The sequence below is a fragment of the Apus apus genome, chromosome 8, assembly GCF_020740795.1.
Source record: "Apus apus isolate bApuApu2 chromosome 8, bApuApu2.pri.cur, whole genome shotgun sequence".
NCBI classification, from domain to species: Eukaryota; Metazoa; Chordata; class Aves; order Apodiformes; family Apodidae; genus Apus; species Apus apus.
This window is the reverse complement of record NC_067289.1, coordinates 4,396,961-4,411,388: the sequence shown is the minus strand read 5'-3', so window position 1 is coordinate 4,411,388 and position 14,428 is coordinate 4,396,961. Positions and strand designations below refer to the sequence as shown.

The 14,428-nt window shown below is 38.2% G+C and overlaps 1 protein-coding gene across 2 annotated transcripts in view; it reads right to left on the bottom strand.

The window, feature by feature from the left end:
* Nucleotides 1-985: 985 nt before the first annotated feature.
* FAM168B (family with sequence similarity 168 member B) overlaps nt 986-14,428 on the bottom strand; it is a 67,992-nt gene continuing 54,549 nt past the window's right edge. For both annotated transcript variants that reach the window (XM_051626532.1, XM_051626533.1), the window contains exons 4-7: nt 9,816-9,958; nt 8,702-8,879; nt 7,296-7,425; nt 986-6,074 (exon numbers count right to left, since the gene is read on the bottom strand). In XM_051626532.1, the coding sequence (XP_051482492.1) occupies nt 7,313-7,425; nt 8,702-8,879; nt 9,816-9,958 (434 nt within the window). In that variant the 3' untranslated portion in view covers nt 986-6,074; nt 7,296-7,312. The remainder of the gene's footprint in view (nt 6,075-7,295; nt 7,426-8,701; nt 8,880-9,815; nt 9,959-14,428) is intronic.

The following is a 14,428-nucleotide window of genomic DNA, read 5'->3' as shown; positions in this document are numbered from 1 at the left end:
CCAAACATAAGCAGCATCATTCTGAAGAACAGTATTTCCCTTTTATATCCAACCACTGGTTAGAGATTAGGAATTTTCATCAGCTCCAGTCACCTGCAAATAATCTCCAAAAGTATCTTCCTGTAAAATAAAGCTTACCCCAGGATAACTAACCAGCAATTAGCTTGAGGTAGAATGCACTGAAAAAAAATATTTTCATGGGATTCCTAGTGTTTGGCTACTATTTTAGAAGCTGAACTACCTGACTTAACAACAAAAGTACCTGTAGGATAATCTCAAAATCCAAATGCTATTTCTGCAGTTAGATGTAGTTATTGACATGACTACTTCCTCTTCCACACACGTTGCTTTTTACAGGAACCTTACCAGTTATTTTTGGAGACCTACAATAAATGAAAATAGATGGTTAGTTCAAGTAGCACAGTCCTGTGTCCCCACCCCAAATACACATGCTTGCATTTTTAACATTAGTGTCATTTACAGCCACCCACACTCCAAAGAAATGGGGTAATTACCCACACCTACTCAATTCCTCAAGTTCCTTCTGGGGAACACTCAAGATTTAGAGCTGTCTGTTCAGGGTCCGTCACCTCTGATACAGCACTGATTTGGTACCAGGTAAATACTTAAAGCACTGTGAAATTTTACATGTGTTCCAGTTTCTTTGTTGTAAACTATAAAGCAATATAGAAACTCAAACCTGAGGAAATCCAGGAAAAGCCTCCATGGGGAGCAGGTAGAGTAGCACCATCTTTAGAATACTCTCAGGCACAGCAACTTAGGACAGCTTATTCCCCATGGGGAAACCTTTCCTGCTGTGTCTTCTCAAGTGATGTCACTTAACCAGTTTTAACACTTCATCTTTGTTTTGCTTTGATCAATCACCAGATCTCATTAACTTCAGTTTCAACATACCTGTACTGCTATCCAGCAACACGATCTTTTCAAAAAGGATGTCACCAAAGACAGCAGAAAAACACCACAATAAGCAACACAAGTCAATCTTTATTGAAAACTGAAGTATTAATACATAACAATTCTTGTTACAATAAACGTGCTTTTAAGAATTCAAATCTGAGCTCATCTACTCATGGAATTGCATAAAAAATAAAAAAGTATGAATTTTCACAATTGAACTGGCTCAGAATGGAATCTCCACTCTTTGTGTTGATGCAATAGTTCAATGCAGGAGTGAGTGATGCCTTAAAACTTATTCTGGAAGACAACATTGACCTAAACTTAAAAAAAGTACCAATACAACTGTTCGTAAGACAGCTTTAAAAAAAGTCATAAAAAGGAAACCTGTGTCTATTTCATAACAAACATGGAGAACTATTACTGGGGCCTCTTGTACTTCCATTGCATGCACTCACTTTTTCAAATCTTAGACATGAGGGCAGCCAATAATAGCAATACAATAAAAAAAAAACAAAACAACACTAACAAATCCATTCTACTTAAAACAAGTCTGTACAGCAGCCAGCTAAAAAAGCTTTCCCAGTTTGCCTGCTAAGTGCCCAAAAGTCACAACAGTTTAGAAAAGTCATGTTCACTTTCTTGTTGTTGAAGCTTCAGAGCCCATAAATTGTTTAGAGTATTTTTTCAAAAGCACAAATGGACTCTTACTACCTGTGGAATCTCGATGTTTCAGTCTTATGTCCAACCTACACAAGAAAAGGTTTCCTTGTCCCCAGATAAGCACTGTTCCTCCTCCCTCTCTCCCGTCTACAAAACACACCTCACTCTCTTCTAACACCCCCCAAGCAAGAGGTGTACACAGCCTGCTGAGAACATCCTCACTACTTCAGAGATGTCAGAATGAACTTGATTCTTGGCGAGGCCCGATACACAAAACTATCCTAACTTTGCTGCAGCTGTGCCTGTTAATTGGCATTTCACCTCATCAAATCTGAGCATCTCTGCAGGAAGCCTAGAGTTGATATAATACAGGATTAGAAAGCTGACACTTATTAAGAAGAAGAATGAGCTTAAACCTTCATGTCTTCCAAACAGGTGTTCACAAACACCAGATGTGAGGATGAATGGATGGCTTGTGACCCAAGGTTGGCCAGTGTCCCTTGCTGGAGAAGGCTGGACATGGTGTGCCTACTGCACAAACTACAATCACCCTCCAACAACCACAGCACCTGTGTCCTTTCCCTCAAGTTCCAGCTGAATCATCACTATTTTCATGTTCCTATGATGGGAGGTTTCACACACTTGGTATTCACTGCTCTCTGGCATAGCTAAAGCCTAGAACTAAGTGGTGGGATCAGATTGCTGTGCTTACCTACCTATTCAAGCAAAAATATGTTCTAAACCCAAAAGAATGGTGTACACACTGTGCTTAAGCACTGGGGAGTGATTCCAAGTCAATTCTGACCATCTCTTGCTCAGATGCCTTCAGTGGCCTTACTACTCCATGAAGAGTAGACAATGATGAGTACCCTGGTATACAACTCTGTACCATGAACTATTCCCAGACAACACTAAGACATGGTGGTACTTACAAGTGGTGTTGTTTTGGTTGGTTTGGTTTCTATGTCAGGTTATTTTTTTCCAGTGGATCAAGCAATACAAGGAAGGACTTCACTAAAATAAAAGGATTTTTTCCAACTACCACTGCATCTAAGCATTTAACTTGCATAGTACACTCAAAAAGAAGCTTTCTGGAACAGCATTCCTGGATGTCTCTTAGAAACTTGAGGAGATGGTTACAACAAGCATAAGCAAGATCTAGTAGTAGGTTCTCTGTTCTCCTTCCTAGTTTTCTTAACAAACCACCATGCTACTGACTAGGGCTACACAGTTTTGGTGCCAATTATTAGCCATTTTTCTTTTTGCTGCTGCTACATTTAAAAGACATTTTCATCAGTTGTTACTGACAAAGGGAATACCTCAGTTTTTTAAAAATACTTTTATCTAAACTCAACACCTGAAATGTGAATTTATTAAAAAAAAAAAATCTTTCTTGGACTTCTCTTTTTTATTGCTGCAACAGTTTTCAGTTCCAGGTTTTAAGTAGTACTTTTTCTTTAATCATATAAAGCTGCCATAAAAATTTTATTTTTTTATTATTTTTTTAAAGTTTTTTTTAAAGAGAAGCTTGATCTGAAATGTCTCTACTGCACTAGCTCTTTTCATTTGCTGAGGAGCTCTCGTGCAAACACATACTGCGTATTTATTTATAAAGGAATTCTAAATAGGGAATGTTATATAAAAAGCAGGAGAGAATGTTTCATAAGACCCTCACTGTGTAAACACCTATTTAATGATGTACAGTTTCCCCCGCTGTTTGATATCCATGCTTTCTACTATTTGCAACAAAATACCATTAAGATAGTTATATATACACATATTCCCCCCCTCCCCCTGCACTGTGCTTTTGGTTACTTTCCATATCAACTTCTGGAGACATGCTCCACTCTTCCAGTAGATTATAATTGATCACAACTGGAAGTTGTAGTACCTTTTAAAAAAAGGTACAGTTTCCCCCTCGTGGATGAATCCCATAATGCAACTTAGAAAAAAAAAAAAAGTGCTCAAGTGAGACTGCCTAAATGTTGTGGAATATTCTAGAGAGACCAATTCCACAATGACATTTAGGAATCTGAAGTTAGAGCAAATATATAGGAAGTTTTATTCGTTCCTTAACTATTTATCTATTGCAGCACTCATGAAAGTTCTCTCCTATGATTTTCAAACCTTTAGTTTACTTACTGGGTGACGAGAGAGAAGAAAGCAAAGCTTTGAGCTCACTCTTCAGAGCTTCACTCCAAGGCAGCCCTGCTTCCTTCCTTGGCTCTGTGAAAATCATGCTAAGACAACACCACGTCACTCTCCACTAGCTAAAAGGGACAAACAGCCTGTGTTCATGTTCACCGCACTCTCTGGCACACCTGACTGATCCAAGCTGCAAACCTATGACACAAATGGAGCTGTGAAACAGACTTGGACAAAGCAGTCCAGATTCAAATAAAGTTTGTCTGGGGTCATTTTCTGCTCCATATAAAAACATATGGAAATCCCTACACCGCAGTAAGTGCTCGTGAGTAAGGTTTAAAGTACTTACCCAATATAATTATGTTCAAGGCATTAGAAATAAGGGGGCTGTCCACTGACAGTGACTCATGCAAAATAAACCTAAACTTTATTAAAAAAAAATAAAAATACAAAATAGGTTGAGTGCTCACTGTAAAAAATAAAGTTACTGAAGGCTCTAACCACCAACAGGTTATGAAGGTAGCTGAGCCTCCCACCAGGGCAGAGTACTGGAATGGCAGCCTTAAATCAGCAGTGATGCTACCCTGAAGTACCTGCCAAACCTGTAGAGGAGCAGAACACCCCAAAACAAAGCTTAACTAGATACACAACTTTAAAAAATTTACTTCTGAATGGAAGTTAATCTACAAGAACAATACAGCCTGATACACCTCTGTGTAAACGCTTAAAAGGGAACAACATTTTGTTAACCATTTACTGCATAATTTATTGCAGGCAGAATGTATAAAAAAAAATTGCATCTTCCTGGAATTGTAAGCCAAGCAGGTTTAAGAAAAAGCTTTTTATGTGCAATATTCAAATTTAAAAATTTAAAACCTCCCCCATAACAATTTTGGTATACAAATGGGTTCCAAGGCTAGCCCTTAATCCCCACAGCATTTGCTTTGAGGTACTTTTTAAAAACTGAAAGAATTTCATAAGTGATGCATTGCAATGAAATGCTGATCTGCAGTCAGTCTTATTGTACATGCTCTTCCAAGTGCAATTTAGAAAGTAAAAAACCAAAATACTAAACAAACACATCAAAATGCTGTAACCAACAAACAGCTCCTACTTCAATTACAAATATCAGGAAAAAAAAAGAGAACATCTATTTGAAACCTCTGTATTCTGGCAGCCCTACTACAACATATCTATAGACCATACTGCAAGTAGCTAATAAGGAAATTGTGTTAAAATGATTTGTTCCCCTTTAACATACTCATCAGGCACACAAGCTTTCCTCAGAATAACAAGCAGCTCAACTCCTCCTGTCTGCTGTAGAAAGCCCCAGCATTTCTTAAGTTTCAGGAGAGCAAGCTGGATCAACTGCATACACATTTGCAACTGACTACAACATTCTTTAGGAAAAACAGCATGGATTTCCTGAACAGAGAACTAAAAGGAAGTGTTATGCTATCAGTCTGTATGGCAGCCTCACTTTGACACATCTTGCATCGTATGAAAGATAGTACTAAATACCTATCTCCCCAGGACATGCAATTCATTCTGCAGGTGATGTCACCTCCTACTATTCCCAACAGCCAGTTTTGCCTCAAGGAAGTTTGCTTTATTTACTGGCACACACAGCATTATCTTTGTCATTTCATTCTGATCCTTAAGAACGTCTGTATAACACTGAATCCTTACAAGGAAAACAAAAAGGTATGAAGTAAAATAGTTGTGTGCGGGATTTCTACAGCTTGTCTGACTTGTTTTCCAGTCACTCCAATTTAATAATTGAATTTGAAAAGAATACATCACTTAAATAAAAATATGCCCCTTTTAAACTGGCAACTCCATCAACCTGAAAAAGGCTGAAGCTCTTATCTAATGTATAGTATGGTGTTCTATAAAGAAACTCACTTTCATGGTTCTGCCTTTTAAGACCCTGCATACATTACAACAGTGCATTAGTGATACAAGTTGTAAAATACTTTTCGGTTCCTTTGGATTTGCATATGATGGTTTTTGCATCAGTCACTGCAGGTAGATTGAGCAAGCTTTGTTTTTGTGTTTTAACATGCATTCAACTAGATACGGATCAGAATAAATTTATACTCCCTTTTTATCATTATAATTAGCTAAAAAATTGCAAGACAGTCCACAAAACAGGATTTGCTTTAAGACTAACTGCTGGAGTTCCAAGATGTAAGATATGCAGCACTGGAAAATCTTCAGTGATCAGGAATTAGTAGTGTTTAGCCAAGTGTTGAAAGCATTCAGAAGAAAAGTCCTGGTTGGAGGCATGAGGGCTTCAGCACCAACTTTTAAACCTCAATTTCTTGATTGCATATCTCCCATCTTCAAACCTACATTAAGAGGGGAGGGGGAAAGTAGGAAATGGTCTCAGTGATGTGTGCAGAACAGTCTAACACTGCATGCACCACACTGAAACACACACACAGCAGCCGTTAGTATGATACAATGCTACCCTACCACCTATCCAGTCAACTGACATCTACAGGCTTCTAGGTTAAATATTCACTACATTGATTTTCTCCTGCCATTTCATTCAAGCTTTCTGCCATCAGTAGTAGACCTCTTCAGTAGAAGGTACAATATTAAAAAAGTCTTTTATGCTAAATTTATTTATCAGTAGTTATGAGTTTAGTCACAGCAAAACTTTGACTTTTTATTCTGATGTAATACTCTTCAATGGAGTACTTCATGTGAAACATTTCAGATCTGCAGACTGTGGTGTGAGCATCACAGCAAAATGAGAAATGGCTGTGGGATTACTAACTCAAAGGGAAGAATACAGCCACCTGTAACTGCAGAACTCTGGACTCCTAACTACTGAAACAGAAATTCAAGGAAAGATAAAACCAAGTTAACTGTCACACACTACGTGGACTAAAAAAGACAATTTCTAGTTCAGCTGGTCTGACAAGTCCTTATTTTGAATGAAGCTGCACTCAATTTGGAGCATTGTGCCAGTCTGATGTGTGTTACACTCCCAAAATGCATCCCAACTTATAGCAGATTTCAAAATTAAAGTCCTTTGCTTGAAAACTATGATCTAGATTTTGGTCTACACTAGTAACAAACTTTCCATTCTGACTGCAAGAAGCATGACCTGAGACTTACCTGAAACAGACTGAATATATGAAATTAACTCAAGGTTGTGTATTTGTTTCAGCAGCTCTGAGCAAGGGAAAGCACCTTGCCTACATATTTAGCCAATCCAAAATAAAACTACAAAGTTACACACATTGTTCATTCACAAATCACAGTAGTGTTGAATTCAACAGTTACCAATAAATCCAATTCCATTCTTTCATACTCAACAATCACAAACCAATATGTTTCATGATTCCTGAAGACACAGACCACTGAAGAAGCCCCACTAGACTTGTCTCCTTTGCAGAGAATAGATCTTACATAAGAAATAGTTTGTGCATTCTTACTCAATTAGAGTACTGTAGAAGTACCCCAGACACATTACCTTCTGAAAAATCTCCCTGGAAAAACCTGCAATGCTGTCACTTATAAGAAAGATAAACTGTTTTCAATGTCAATAGGTAACTTACACTGACTGCCAGGATGATCACCACTGTGGGGGCACATAACTATAGGTTGGAGTTCCTGGAGCCCGATATGTGGGCATAGTAACTGGATGAGGGGCTACTGGAGTTGGGGAATGAGTTGTCAACAAAGTACCTAGGATGAAAAGAACAAGTTTCAGTCAGCACCAATCCTAGTGCCCCCCCAAAAAAATAGGAGAAAAAGAGTTAATTTTTTAAAAAACCGTACAGTTTGCCCTTCTTCAGATTTAAGATTCCCAGCATCACTTGGCACTGCAGCTCCAATCTTCCTTCAAACATTTATGCAAGAGAATCACTTTGATGTGCAGTTGAATGCACACCAGGATATTAATTACTCAAAAATAGCTCTAGCAGCAACCCTGCAACATAAGCATTATTGACTGTAAAACTTTTTCCCACAGCAGGCCTTACAAGCCTTAAGAATATGTTATGGTAGAAATAACTTCATTGATAAATCAGAACAAATTAATTCCTGCGTTATTCCAGATAAGATTTTTACAGACTAAGTGGCTTGAGAACCAAACAAGCTGAGACAGCAGGATCTCAAGAGTCTTAGTCTACAGCACTGTAGAAACAGTAACAAACACCTGGGATAACCAAACTGCAGTGTTGCACACGTTCCTTATCTAGGTTTGAAACTCCTCAAATTACATTATAAATTTGACCAAATAAAAACCAGAATCTGAAAACAAGCTCATGGCTCTTGTTTTTTAGTTTGAATAGAGCATCCGTAGAGTGCATATGGACATTTCTTTATGACTGAACACCCACTGAGTAACAAAGCATAACATCTCTCAGTAAACACTCACCCATGAGTCTAGGTATTGGTTAAACAACATTTCTCCAAAACACCACCACCAAGAGTGTGGTGTTGGGAAGCAGAGATCCCTAGCCACTGCCTAAAGCACAGCAGACCTGCAGGTAGTGCAAACATAAAATGCATCTCAGCATCCAAAGAAGGCCAGCAATAGGAGCTGTGGGCTGAGAGCACTGCATTCTCCCCAGCCTTAAGAGGCTGCTCCTTCCAACCACGCATAGAATTGTGAGGTGAGGAAACCAAGCTCCTGGCACTGATGAGAAAAGTGAAATTCCATACAGATATAAAGAAGAATTATTTAAGCCTAATACTAGTATCTAAAATGAGCATGTGCTATCTCTACCTCCATCCTTGGAGATTATGAAAATATCACTAAACAAGTATAAAACCTAACCTAGCTGGACCTGCTTTGAGGATGCTGGACTAGATGACCTACACAAGTCCCTAATCCAAACAACTTTATGATTCTGCCAAGCACACCTCTGGCAACACATTTTTGTAATGCAGCTGTGTTCTGTCTCCATCTGAAAAGAAAGCTTAATCAAGAAAACATCAGGGTTATGAGTTCACGTACCTGCTGACATTGCCATAGTAGTCCCAGCCACCATCCCCATGGTCACACCGTTCCCTCTTGGTGGTGGGATGGGAGCAGGATACATGGTTGCTGGCATGCCATTGGGCTGCACAACTGTGGTGTGGTGAATTACGTGGGGTGGTGCTGCATATAAAGGCTGTGTGTAGTAAGTGCCTTGCTGTTAGAGGAAAAAAGTAAAGAAGTAATTAAAGTCTGTCTGGCAGGGAAGATAAATGAAGTCTTCTTTCAAGAATCCCTTATTCTAAAGACGCAATGTATTTACAGAGCAGAAGCCAAAACACTAATTTCAACTATTACAACTGTGTTTCACTGGCAATTTTTTTAACATTTAGCCTTTTTAAAAAACATTTAGGATAACATTCAGAAGCAGGGATCTTTGTAGAATTCCAATGCTGCCTGTGCCTTCAACAACAAGGGCTCATTCGTCATTCATTTCCTGCATTTCATAGTTTTATGTGTATTAATCCATGACAGAACTACTCACTCTTTCACAAGTTTTTATCCAGCTACTTTTAATTAAAGAATCAAAGGTTTTTGACAAATCCAAATAGACTAAGCAGATTGGATAAATCTTGTTAGGTACTTAATAATTCCCTTTAACTACTGCGTACAAGCCAGGCAGGTTTCCTCTGTGCAGAAAGAGGGCCAACTTCTCCCCAGATTATCATGTTTGCTGAAGTGGCTTAATTCTAAAATTTCTAATAGTTTTCAATAGTTTGCCTAGAATGAGACTTGGTAACTCCCTGAATCACAACAGAGGCTTCCAAAAAAAGATAACTGAAAAAAAAATACGCAAGTTTGACAGTTTTTGACTAAATTAAATCAGGATGTGGTAGCTCTAGCATTCAGCATGCATTTTTAAAACTACTGAATCTAGTGTGTCTTCAAAGACTGAACATAATATCAGTAAGTGCAGAGCAACTGTCATAAGAGACAGAATGTAAACGTGCCCTCTCTAAATCACTGCGCTAAGAATTCTTACTGCAGGCAACTAAAAATGAAGAAACAAATGTGATGTCAAGTTAAGACTTCAAGCAGATATGATAAGGCAAACAAAGTACTACCCAAACAGGTGTTGGTTTTGCTCACTTACCTGTGCATATGGATTCTGCTGTGGATAGGCACTTCGAACTGGGTACACAGCAGTCTGATACGGATTTGGTGATGAAGAGTAGGGTGGCACTGCACCACTGGTGGGTGAACAAGATACTTTGTATGGGGTGCCTGGTGTATAACCTGAAACAAAGTTAAATCTGCATTAAAAACATGAAAAACAAGTGTCAGTACACTGCTTTCTGAAGTAATGGGTAACAATTTTGTTCATTTCCAAATTCTTGATGTGATTACTCAGAAGGCTGGTCTCAAAAACCAAGCACAAGTTTGGTCATTTACACAATACTGATAACAGTCTGGAAATAATACTTGACTGTGTCAACGAAGCATGAAAAACTAACTGTGTTTTTGCACAGTTTTCTTTTCAAATCTAGGGATATGGGATAAAAAAAGTGGATTTGGATTTTTCTGGTAATATAATTAAATACTGGGATTTGGCATATTAGGCAGCATGTTAACATAAGCCCAGTTCTAAACTGTGATGGTTCACCAACCTCCAGTTACCTTCTGCAGAAGATAACAGCATAAGACCAAGTTAATTTCAAAAGTTAGACTCATGTAAAGAGCTTAAGTTGGATTTTTCAAAGAACAGAGAGACACAATCTGCACGTTCCACTTCAACTTACATTTATTCACCTTTTTTTCCTCATGTTTTCTGAACTCACTAAAATAAATATGAAAGGCCATACCTTTAAAACACAAACACTATAGAGTTCATTTCAACTGCAAATTAGACTCCAAAGACACTTCAATACCTTTAAATTTCCTTTTTGTGTATTACATACATAGATATATCCTTAATCATCACTTAAGAATTATGTTTATATGTTACAATTAGCCTACAGATGCCATCCAAAAGAGGTCTTTTGCACAAGGACTTCAAAATCAGTCTGCCTTGTAAATGTTGGGAATGGTTTCATTTTTCCAGGGGTAAGTAGCAACTGCTGGCTCAGACCCTACCTGAAGAAGGCTCTTCCATAGTTTCTCCAGCCCTCATCAGACAAGATCTCAGGACAACAGGACAAGAGCTTTGTGAGGCATGGAGGAGACCTGTGAAAAGCACCACTGCTGCTGCAGTCCCAATATTATACTGTGGCTTAATGGCCAGAATGGGAATGTGAAGGTCTTAGCAGCAGCATCCACCAGGAATGATATTTAGGATAGCAAACATCTAGCATGACCTGTTCTGGAGAAAGCATCAAAGCCCTAGCCTGTGTTAAGCTGGAAATATCTTGGGTCTCATGCAGGGACTTCTACAGAAGAAGACAGAACATCCACACATACTATTTCTATTTAGGTGGAGTTGTACACAACACAAGGAAGCCAAAAACCACTTGGTAATTATCGGAAAAAAAAAAGAGACTACCACAAAAGAGATTAGGTTGCCTTTAAAAGCTGCCTAGAATGTGCTGACCTCAATGCAGAGAGCAGATCTGAAGTCACACAGCCAAGAGAACACTGGCATTTGTGTTGTGAAAAAACAGTCAGTGCAGACAGCATAAGGCCAGATGACCTTCATTCTTTTTGCAGAAATCTGAGTTTCTTTCCAGTTTCATTCCACCCTTCAAACTGAAAACTGCTAAGATAACAAAGAAATAGGTCTACTTTTTTTTTTTCTTTTTTTTTTTTTTTTTAACAGAATGTATCACTTTTAGAGACCCTAAAGAGAGGTACCACAGCACTTACTCTCAAGTCTTGCTTTTAAAGATAGTGAGTATTTGATGAAGTAACTTTAATTTTTAGTATGGGGAGCTATTTGTGTTGAAAAACTCAGCAACAAAATGCTGAATATGACTGAACTACAACTATGTCCTCAGTCAAGCCCACTCATATTCTAAAGCCCCACTGATACAGCTGCACAGGCAATCTAACTTCCATTCTTGTACACCTGTACATAACGTATTCTCTGCCTTCCCATTTACTTTTTCTTCTCCCTTACAGGGAGCAATGACCTTAAAAGTAAACAACATGGTTATTCAAAATCACAGATATGTAAGAAAGATACCTGCAAAAAGGTACCTTTTTTGACAAGCAGTGGCACAGCACATCCATATACTGCTTCATAATGTGAATCTGCAAAAGCTTTGATTCTACAAATAAGCAGTTACATCTGAAGACTTAGTTTAGCTGTTAGGAGAAAATACTTCAAGTTATAATCTGAATTAAAAGATCTGGGCATTTCAAACTTTATTTCATAGCTTAAAGAACAGCTAGAAATTAAAGCTATTCTTAGTTCTGAAATAAGAGTATTCTTTATGCAGCAGCAATAAAGACTCTATTAGAACTGGCTTTTAAAAAATTAAGGACATTCAAAGATGGCATGGTATAACTTCTATAAACCTTTATTCCTTTTTCATACAAAACTGGAAAATTTCTTACTCTAACTTCGTTATATAGCGTAAGAAATATTCCAAGATTCATTAGTGCAAACTAATCTGACGATATGATTAAGTCTAAAGTCCAGAATCTTACCCAGAAATCATAACCTTTTATTACAGTATAACTGACACAGAGGGAAAAAAACATTTAACTGGATGAAAACATCAGTCTCATGACCTGGTAAATTAATTACGTGCAGTTCATCTTCTTGCAGCAGGATTTGCAAACTGCAACCAGCAGTAAGACTGGATCTACCTTTCAGTTATATGATCATAGGATCAGAAATTACAGCTACCCCTCAGCTGCAGGATCCTGATGTTACACACAATGGAGCACCGAAGGCAGACACACACCACTGAAGTAACATCAACTGTGAAACTGAATGGTCTATTAGCAATAAGAGCTGACAAGAAAGGCCCACAGAGGGCTTTAATTCCCATGCTGAGACTTACACCCCTGATGGGAACTGCTTTCCCTCGAACATTGCTCTCAATTAAGCAATCCAGTGTAAATGCAAGCTGGTACCTCCTAGACACCATACTTGCACAAAGACAATACCCTACCCAAAGGATAGATTTAAAATTTTTTCATTTTAAATTACTGAAACTCAGACTATCCATCTGTTTCCTTGTTTTCAATTCAAGACTGAAGACAAGCCAAAATCCATTCTCTACTTGCTGTACACCTCTAAGTTGTAAACTGAGCAGGGACACAGGTTGTACCAACTAGAGTACTTCACAGTTCCAAAGAGAGCTACACACTTTTAAGAAGTTCCGCAGGTAAACATTTTTGGTTACTTAAGTCTCCCTCTTGCCTCAGTAATTGCTGCCACATCCTTTTAAGAAATCAAAATAGGAAAGCTGGAGAGGGACTTTTTATAAGGGCCTGTAGTGACAGGATGAGAGGGAACTATTTCAAACTGAAAAGAGGAGAGATTTTAATTGGATATTAGGAAGAAATTTTTTACAGTGAGGGTGGTGAGACACTGACATGGGTTGCCCAGGGATGCTGTAGAAGCCCAACCCCTGGACATGTTAAAGGTCATGCTGGATGGGGCCTGGAGCAACCTTGTCTAGTGGGACGTGGGTTAGAACTAGGTGATCTTTAAGGTCCCTTCCAACCCAAACCACACTATGATTCCTAAGCAGCATTATCAGTCCTCCTCACTTATCATACAGCGTCTGATTGAAAATAAAAAAGTTTTCCTTTGTGGAATAAATAATTGTTCAGTTTAGAACACAGTAAGCAGGACTTGGAGCTACAGTGAAGAGTCAGATGAAGACTTCCTGTCTTACAGGAGACTCCTGTAGTTAACAAAATGCCTCATGTCACAAGCACTGAACTTCAATACTGCCAGCAAATTCACAACAGAAGCTTCCCAGTTTCAAGCTGCATCCTTTCCTGTCCCCATAAATTCCATATGGGCATTCAGGGACAAATTTAGTGATGTGCCATGTTATGGCACAATGTCAGTTTTTCACTGACAAACTGGCACAATGCATGCAAATGACAAGAGTTCCTGAAGATGGCCCAGACCTACTTAAAAAAGCAATGTAAGGAATTCCTGACTATGCAAAATAACCACAGTGAAAATACTGTTCTAGCAGATATATGTTCCTGGTTTGAGCAGAAATCAAATGCTACTGATTTCTGCTTTGGTTCAAGCACATGAAAATAATATTCTTTTAAAAGGTGAAATAAGAACCACATAAAAGAATCTAAGTGAATGCATTGGTTCCTCTTGTGTCTGTTTTTCCTTTTCCTATGCTCACCATATTCCCTTTCTCTTAAATGACAATCATGCTAGTGTAGTTACCTAAATCCTTACCCAGTATCTACTATGGACAAAACAGTTTAATCCAGCAACCAACTTTCTAAACAATTAGTTTGTGGAAGACAACTTTAAGGGCAGAAAGCTGAACTTGGAAAGAGATATGGTTTAAGAAACAGATTAAAAAGAAGAATTTTTAAGACAACAGAAGGAAAAACAGGAATCTGGAAACAAGCAAGAGGATGCAAAGCAAGAATCAAGAAAGAAACAGTGAAGGGAAACACGATGGAATCTTCAAACATCAGCCTGAAATATAGAAAAAGCTAAAACCAGCTTTTCCCTTCTCTGAAGGCAAAAGTAGTGTGACTTAAGACAAGATTATGCTAATTGCAATTTATCAGATATTCCCTATGAGTCTTATTCAATGTAATGTAAGACATATT